This window comes from Pistacia vera, unplaced genomic scaffold (genome assembly GCF_008641045.1).
Source record: "Pistacia vera cultivar Batoury unplaced genomic scaffold, PisVer_v2 Contig471, whole genome shotgun sequence".
NCBI classification, from domain to species: Eukaryota; Viridiplantae; Streptophyta; class Magnoliopsida; order Sapindales; family Anacardiaceae; genus Pistacia; species Pistacia vera.
This window is the reverse complement of record NW_022196303.1, coordinates 16529-25651: the sequence shown is the minus strand read 5'-3', so window position 1 is coordinate 25651 and position 9123 is coordinate 16529. Positions and strand designations below refer to the sequence as shown.

General features: G+C 36.0%; 2 protein-coding genes across 2 annotated transcripts; one reads left to right on the top strand and one right to left on the bottom strand.

Annotated features, from left to right (window-relative positions):
- The first annotated feature begins 1277 nt into the window (after positions 1-1277).
- Positions 1278-2558, top strand: LOC116146080 (F-box protein At2g26160-like). Its single transcript, XM_031431493.1, has one exon. The coding sequence runs from the start codon at positions 1278-1280 to the stop codon at positions 2556-2558; it is 1281 nt and encodes a 426-aa protein (XP_031287353.1).
- Positions 2559-6420: 3862 nt separating this feature from the next.
- Positions 6421-7752, bottom strand: LOC116146079 (F-box protein SKIP23-like). Its single transcript, XM_031431492.1, has one exon. The coding sequence runs from the start codon at positions 7750-7752 to the stop codon at positions 6421-6423; it is 1332 nt and encodes a 443-aa protein (XP_031287352.1).
- Between the last annotated feature and the right edge of the window lie 1371 nt (positions 7753-9123).

The window sequence follows — 9123 nt, the reverse complement described above, 5'->3', positions numbered from 1 at the left end:
AGTTGCATCTTTCCCATTGTGGAACTAAATGAGGATGCACAGAAGACTTCGTACAGGTTCCATTAATGAAACCCAACTTATTCTTGGCACATAAAGAGACAGTCATGGCTCTGCTCCAAATGCTGTAATTTTCTGTTCCTACAAGATGTTCCGACACAAGAACTAACCCTAGCGTATCAGATGGATAGACATAGAGGGGCGAATTCGAATCAATCGAAGAGAGAACTGATTCTTCTGCCATAGTCGACTGAACTGAACTTCTAAAGCTTTGAGCTCAAGCTGAAGAAAACAATGAATCTTGAGCTTCTTTCGAGCTGAAACCTGAAGAGAGTAAAGGTTCAATCGAACCAATTTTAGAAAAATTCGCTAGAAAACTCCTGTTCTAATACCACGTTGAAGCGTGAAGTTTGGGAAAGAAAAATGTAATTCCTTTTCAATAGTCAAATGTAATTTGTACATTGTTTTATACTTACAGAACTAACTCAGCAAACACTAACTCTGATTAGTAACTAATACAAATATTAACCCAAGTTGTAACAACTCCACAACTAACTCTACCTAACAGTAACTAACGTTAACAAACTAGGAAGTAAGGTTTTCAAGAACTATAGTAATTTGTTTAAGAAATTGATGCAGCACAAGCATGGTTGGGTGTTTAATGCTCCTGTTGATGTTAAGGCTTTTGGTTTGACCGATTACTTTGCCATTATCAAGCATCCAATAGATCTGGGAATTGTGAAATCAAGACTGAACAAGAATTGGTACAAGTCCAATGGGGAAGGGGGAGTTCGATGGAGATGAAAAGCTGAAATCTTAGGGAAGGAGATGTATGTAAAGCGGTAGAGAAGAAAAGGGAAGAAGAAAATAGGGGGGAAAATGAAGAAAATAATAAGGGCGTTTTAGTCTTTTCCGTTATTATTGACGGAATTCACTGACAGATATGAACAGAAAGTGGCTGTTTGTTATTTCCAAACCTTTTGGGTATCAAATTGTCTTTAAGACAAACTTTGGGTGGCTGCAGGTCGTTCTGCGATTGAATTATCTGTAACAACGCTTTCATGGAGGGTCAGAGCATTGTCCCATGTTCATTTACTTTGTCATCACTCACTCGTTGTCTGATGCACACAAAACACAGATAAAGTGAAAATTTTCATATGATGTGACTAATATTTCGCGTGACAAATCAAAGGCCCCCCGCCCCACTTTTATCAGAGCAATGATGTCATGTAACTGAGGTTTTTCTCAAATTGTTTGTCTGTTTCTTTTCACATTGAGCTATGAGCAATTCTGACTGTTCATCATCTCCTTCGTCTCAACGTTCAAGGAGAGTTAGGGTTTCAGCCTTCCCCAGTGACACACCCAACTGGCTGTCCCTTCCTGACGATCTCTTCCCTTGTGTCACAATCCGTCTCAATTCAAAGGTCGACACCCAAAGCTTCCGAGCTGTTTGCCGCAAACTTCATTCAGTCATCTCTCCACCTCGAGCTCTTCATTCTCCTCTTTCAAAACTGATAAGGATTAACTTCCCTGATTGCAAAAAAAGGCACCCCGGTGGACACCTTCTTCTCTCTCAGTCCACCATTTATGCAATCGAACCTCTTGGCGAAATCTTGAACGCACACGACACTAAAACGTGGTGGGTCAGAGTCAAAGAATCTTACAATGGAAAGGTCCAGCTCGAGGATCCATTTTCTGGACGTCGAGTTAAAAACTTCACTGGTATCATCCCAAAGCACTTGAGCTCTCTCAACTATCGAGTTAAAGAGATTACAAAAGTCTACAGACTTGAGTTCGTTGGTCGATCTACAACTACATCCGGCAAATTTAACAGCTGGGAACCGAATTTTTTCCAGAAGGTGGTTGCTTCGCCGTGTCTGGAGGAAAATGGTGCTGATTTTTCGATGATGGTGATGTATTCTCCGGATGAGATACTGGCCGCCTGGAGATATGGTGAAGCGAAATGGCGTGATATAGAGTTTTTCAAAGACGACATGCTTGCTGACATAGTTTATCATGATGGGAAGTTTTATGCTTTGGGCTACCTCGGTAGTCTTTTATGTTTTGATATCAAAACTGGGGTAGATACTAAACTGATGCCACCGGGGCAGCATGATAGATGTTTTGGTTGTGGGTCTCGCTACTTGGTTGACTCGCTGAAAGATTTATTCTTGGTGGTTAAACGGTGCCGGGATACTATCATGGTCCTCAAGCTTAATAAAAAGAGACTGAAGTGGGAGCCGGTTAGGGATTATTTGGGGGATCGTGTGTTATTTGTGAGTAAGAATTGCACCTACTCTGTTTCGGCCAAGGAGTTTTGGGGTTGTAAACCGAATTGTATTTATTACACGGATGAATTCCCTTTCTGTTATGAGGATGGTGTCCCGACCCGCCCTGGAAAGAACGCGAGGATATATGACTTGAAGAAACATGTTGCTGGACGCCCCTCAACGTTTCCAGGCTATGGAAAACTCTTCTGGCCACCGCCTCCATGGCTGACGGACCTACCGGAGTATCTTTACCATGATTCTGATTGTAAGTGTTTTTCCTTTTTCTTTTAGCTTGTTTAAATTTCATTTGTAAATGGACTTATTTGATGCTTATTTATGGATGGACCATTATCAAATTCTTATTTTCTGATTAATTTATGAGTCTTTGATGGGGATTTGATCAGTGTAGTGATGAGAACTACTGAATTTGAAGCATTTGCTGGAAGAAAATACTGACATCATTTTACTCTTGTATCCTTGCATATGTTTACTATCTTGAAGATGCGTCAGATGATTCAAAATAGCTACTTGAAGAAGATTGTGTCGACAATGTAAATTTGTAATAATGTAAGAAATTGTTTTCTGATCTCGATTACACATTATCGTTCTGAATTTGTGTGTTTGCTCTTTAATTAGTATATTTTGAGGATGTTGGCTATGAGTATAGTGATACTGAATGTAAGAAATTTTTTGGCCTCTGCCAACTTGGCTCAAGGACAAAGCAGTATATGAGTATAGTGATACTGAATGTAAGTGCCTTTTCTTCATGTAACTTTTCTTTTTATTTATCAAAATACATCTAATTGTTGGAGTTTTAGACCACTTTAGCATTAGTAGGCCATGTAAACGCATTCAAGGGTTCTGCTGAAAGATTTTTTTAAGTTATTAATTCTTTATTGAGTTTAGACTTAAGAATAAGAATGTTTGTAAAACTAGGTTTAGTCTCTTAAACCTAGTATTTAAACACACTTTTCTCTTGTAATGAATGATAACAATTATAAGACAAATTACTTCATTGTAAATGAGAGAAGTGAGATGTAGTCTATTAATTAGGTAAATCAGGGTAAATCGCGCGTATCTCTTTTTTTATTTTACTGGAATGATTTGTGTGTTTGTCTATTACTTTGTTTTTGTGTTACTCTCTATTTCTTTCACTAATTAGCTTTCTTGTATCAATTTATATCATAGACTGATGTTATACTGACAAATTCTAAAACCTGTTCTTGCATGAATTGGAGCATAGCAAAAGTAGATGAATATGGTTTATGTTTGAATACTTGAGCTTGGAATGTTTCAGACCTATTTGGTTCATACAAATATCTAGTGACCCCTTTTTTTTCTGTTGAAATTTTTGAGAGTGATCTTCCCTGATGCAAATTAATAAGTTTCAATGTCTTCAGCCTTGAATGCTTTGAGACATTTTGTTTCACTATGGTTTTTGTTAATATGTGGTTTCAAATTCTCACAAACCAAGAGTGTTAGACTGTTGATAATTTTGACTTCAAGTGTGTAATGGGCATGGTTGGGAACATTTATTATCTTATGATTCTGAATGAGATGTTCTAACTCCATTGTTATGTGTAACCAGAATTACAAAGTTTTTCAATCTAAACAAATTTGTATTTATCTTGTGTTACCATTCAATGAGTGGTTTAACAGGAATTTTTCTTCTTCCTTCCTCCACTCGTAGTGATTTGGCTGAAAACCTTTTGCATCAGCTTGAATACTTACATTACTTTGGAGCTTTTTCGCTCTAGTTTAGGAATAAAGCTTTAAGTATAATGTCATACAATTCAATTCTTAAATCTTAATTGCTATGTTTTACTAACCAATGGTGCTGCCAGTTTGATAATCCTATGTTGCCATATTCTTTTCAAGAGTAACTTGTCACTCTCTCTTCTTCTTGCAGATGAATATTTTTCGGATTTTTGATGATTCAGATTAACTACCAGAAGAACCTGTGTGCATCATCATTGTGAAGAATGCTACATCTGATGATACAAGTTTTGTATGTATGTAACATCTCGAATTTGCATCTCCATGTGAACTTGTGTGTTTGCTATTTAGTTTCTTACTAAGAATGGTAAGGTGAAAATTGAAATGCCAAGTTCATTTTATGCTCTTTGTAAATGAACAGATCAATCTGATTTTTGGATGAGCTTCATCATCTTATTGATTTGGCTTAAAATTTTGCATAATTTTGCAAGAAGTATCTTGTTAGTTGTAGTTTTGGAGCAGAAATCTAGTCTTTTTAACAAATGAACTTACTGGAGAGTACTATTGTAACAGGTCCTGCGACAGCGTTCGGTACTCCTAGGACTGAAGTGCATTTCATATTTTCAACTTGGATCAAACTGGAAGCAAAACTTCCAATGTTTCATCAATAAGCTGCAAACTACAAAACAACAGAACAAAGAAAATGATCCCTTATGGTCTGCAGTAAAACCAGGGGATCTTAACAGCATTTATCAACCTTAAACAACCACAATGCTGATTCAGACACATTGAAACAGTCTGAAGTAAGCTAGGGTGAAACCAGAGCTTGAACTCTGCGGATCTTCTTTTGTTACTTAGCTCAAAATTATCAGGAGCGGATTTCTTTCTTTGTAGCTTGTTTTAAACTCGGTATGAAACTTTCTTTTTGTAGGAATTTTGAAAGCAGTCATAAATTCTAAGAGCTGATTAAGGGCTGTTATTTGTTGTTTGATCATCTTTCATTTGCCTTCTTATTTTCCATTTTTTGCCTGTTTAATGATAAATTAGTTTTGAATCACAAATCAAAATCCTATCAATTCATTGACTCTTTTGGCCTTTGAGTTACAGAAATCAATTAGCAATCCAAGTGATTCGAACTTAAAACCTCTTAAGTAATATACCTAATAATTATTGTTAAATCATTAGTAGTTTATTAGTGACACTCTCAATTCTCATCTTAGGGTAAACAAACTCATTCTCCTTTTCGAAAGGTTCTCACCGACCCATGCTCTTACATATTTAATAAGAATTCTTTTACAAATAGGAAACAAATTCGCTTTTCAATAATAAAAACTCTTTTTCTACATATATTTACTTGATGATAGTTTTGATAGTAATAGTTACATATTTGGTGCTACATTAACCGATTAGGAAAATTCATCATCTAGGAAAATTCATCATCAACGAAAGGATATATAATATCTAGCTGTTTCCTAGCAGAACCAAACAGCGAATTACGTACGAAAGTTGAAAGTTGTGTTACTCGAAATATTCATTGAAATCTCGAAGGTAATAGAGGTAAGTGGTAACCACTGTGTATGATCATATTCCTATACAGCTGACCAAAAGTTAACCAGTATTCCTATACACCTCACCTAGATTAACCAGTGTAAGCATGAAACTAAAAGTTGAGCGATACTACCAACTTTTATTAGACTCCCGATGTGATAGTTCGCAATGGCTATCATTTGTCTAATTGTAAATTTATAATTCCGAACTATTATATTGAGGTTATAAGAAAATTTTTATAAGATTAAGTTGTGAGTCAATCTTTATTATTAAAAGATAAATTGTTATTTTCACATTCAACACAAAGGAATTGAGAAGAGCGGATTTTCTTGGAAGCCAAACATCCTAAGCAAAACATTAAAAGGAGATGCAACCACATTGAGTAATATATAAACATAAGATTAAGATCACACAAGATAAAGTACAACATTACACACCATTAATTAAATGTAATCCAAATACATGCTTAGAAAATTAAACAAACAGCAGTACCATTTTGTTAAACACACTCATACTTGGCTACCATGGTTTAAAATACAAAATAAAACGTAAGACACAAGCAGCGAAAGACACTTTCCATCAAAGACCGTATCATCCCCAACAAGCAACTGCAGCCTTCTCAAGTAGATGCATAGAGCTAGACTCCAGTTGCCGCTAGCCTGGAATGATCAAAATTTATTCAGTTATAGCCTTTTAGGTATCATCTTTATAATCTAATCAGAGAAAATATATACAGTATTTGTCACTAAACACCACATCCCAAGGTATAATAAAAATATATTAAGAGGAAGGAAATCATTCAAACTATTCATACCTTTTGATTTTTGAACAAGAAACAAGTACATATAGAAAATGAAATTTAAAGTTGAAAAATTAAAGCTACTTACGTTTAGGAATTAGCTGAAGTGAGTTCCTTCGTCACCCACTTTGGTGGTGGCCAAAACAAATCAGAACAGTTTGGATGATCCCGGATCGCCATACTTGTATGATTCTTCAAGTTGTAAACTCCAGCCTTGTACCCTGGATGACGCATACAATTTCCAGAAAACGTAACATCACCTAAAACAACACAATTACCTTCAAATCCAGGGATCTCGTCGACTGGAAGTGTGAACGAACCGCCATCTCCCACGAAAACAACTCGATCTTCAAACTCCTGGTCCAGCTCTACCCACATGTTGTTGGCCTCGTCCAGCTTAAAAGCCTCCATGTGAATCGGGTAATGAATCGTATCAGAATTCTTTTCAGGTTTCGGATAGTTATGTGTCCAGTACTTAATAATCATAAACAACTCTTCACAGAATACCAAGAAGAACTTAATTCCAGCAGCCATGTTCGGCATTGGACCAGCAAGTCTTGTAATGTACAGGGTTTGTGGATCGACAATAAAAATTAGACCCATGTGGTTCAAAACATAGAATTTCTCCTTGTAGTAAAGAATATCTTCAAAGGAGGATATTCCATCGCATGTTATTAAACTCCAACTTTTATCTCCACGCCTCCAAACGTGCAAGCTTCCACCACCTTCAAGGGCCATAGCAGCGAACTTGTAATCACCCTTGACAAAAGCCTTTTCATCAACTTGCTCAAGCGTTGGAGTAATAACCAGTTTTCGAACAAAGAAAGGCTTCACTGAGTCAAACTTATCTTTCATACTTCTGTCTTCACGATCAGAAATAGTGAGATCAAGCTCGTAAGCCTTTGATACTACTCTCATTTGATAATCCAGCAAATTTAAGCGCTGGGGGAAGTCATTCATGGGCATTTCCGTGTACTGAAACATACATGAAGTATCCTTCAGCATGACCTTTCCGGTTTCAGACGACTCTATGATTCTAACGAGCCAAGGCTTGGTATTTTTAAGGCTTTGGCCACGGGGTTGGACTGCGTAAACTATGGAGGGTATGATCGAAAAGATAGGAAGCTTTTGGCCACGGTGTCGTGAAGGGTCATAGTCAACTGGAGCAGGAATCTCCAGAGAGGAATATCTGCGTAGAATTTTGGGTGGTTTGGGAATAGCATGACGGAATGTTTTACAGATTGTCCGAAAAAAAATGATTTCATGAGTATTAGGTAAATGTTTTGAGATGTCAACCAGAAGAGAATACGGAATACGAGTCCAATCTCGCGTGGACGGCTTGTCTCTTCTGATGACAGCCATGGATGTATCGGTTTCAGTAGTATTTGATTTTGAAGAGCCGTGACTATCATCAGCTTCCATGTTTGCTCTTTTAGGTATTGAAATAAATCTAACAGAACAACTCATCAAAGTACACAAACTTGCTTGAATTTGCTCTCTTCCAGGCCACCAGATAAATAGCCCCATGAGCATGAAGGCAACATCTTTTGGGGGGTAAATTCATGTAACTCGCTTACAGTTTATAAACTTACAAATCACTCCAAGAGTCCTAAAAAAAACAAATGATACCCTAAAACTTGAAAGATGGAAGCTGGGTTAAGAATTTTTTTGAAAATTATACTTTTGTCCCAACATTTGCCAAATTAATATATTTTTCTTTTTTGTTCTTATTCCTTTCTCTTCAGTCTCTTCCTCTATTATTTTTTTCATTTTTGATGAGAGATGGTGTTCAAGCCAACTTACGCGTACCTTAATTAATCATTCGAGACCCTAAACTTACCGACCTGATAAAAGCTCATGTCTCTTCCTCTATCTTCTTTTGTCTTGTTTTGTTGTCTATTAATTTCTTTTACTTTCTTTTTTTTTTTTTAATCAATATTCGTATATCAGTAACAATTAATTCAAACCAACAATGTTAAATTTTATTTTCTTGTCTTTAAGTTGAGATATTTTTTGAATCCCTTGTGCATGGCTGCAGTGGATGCTCCTGTTATTGCCTTATGTTGATCAAGTGAATTTGATTTTGAAAATTATTCGACGAATAATGTGGTTTGTAATTTATTTGATGAATAATCTTCCAACTAGAGAGCACCAAGATTTGACGATGATATTCATGAAAACGAGAAACAAGAAGTTTACATGGAGGAGAAAAGATAGGAAGAGAGAAAAAGAAGCGAGAACGATATTTTCCCACCCAAGCTTTAGCCTAAAAACACTTTTCCGTTTGAAAATGACACTTGCCTTAAAGATCTATCAGTAAATTCATGAATTGACCTGGTCTAAACAGTATAAAGACAAAAATATCCTTCCTTCTTCATCTCCTCTTTTCTTCTTTCTCCATTTAGTATTTAGGGTTCTTCCTTTTCCATTTAATATTTAGGGTTTAGAGTTTAATATTTAAGATTAAGAGTTAAAAAGAAATGAGTTTAAGTATTTTATCGGATGGGACTTGCCTTCTTAAAACATCCCAAATATCCTTTGAATAATGAGTTGTTTTTAATGTTTTGTCATATTAACAGATCCGATCCATGGACCATGATTCATCTTAGTTTGTATATAGTAGAATTTTAGGTGGACGATATGTTGTGACTTTCTTTTTCTAAGTACCATCTCTTTTGTGTAGCTTTAAGAGCACATGTTAATAAATCCAAAATTTTAATTATATATACGAGTATATAAGTATATGGAACCGAGAAAATGTAATCAAGAATAGTGATTTATAAATATTGCACT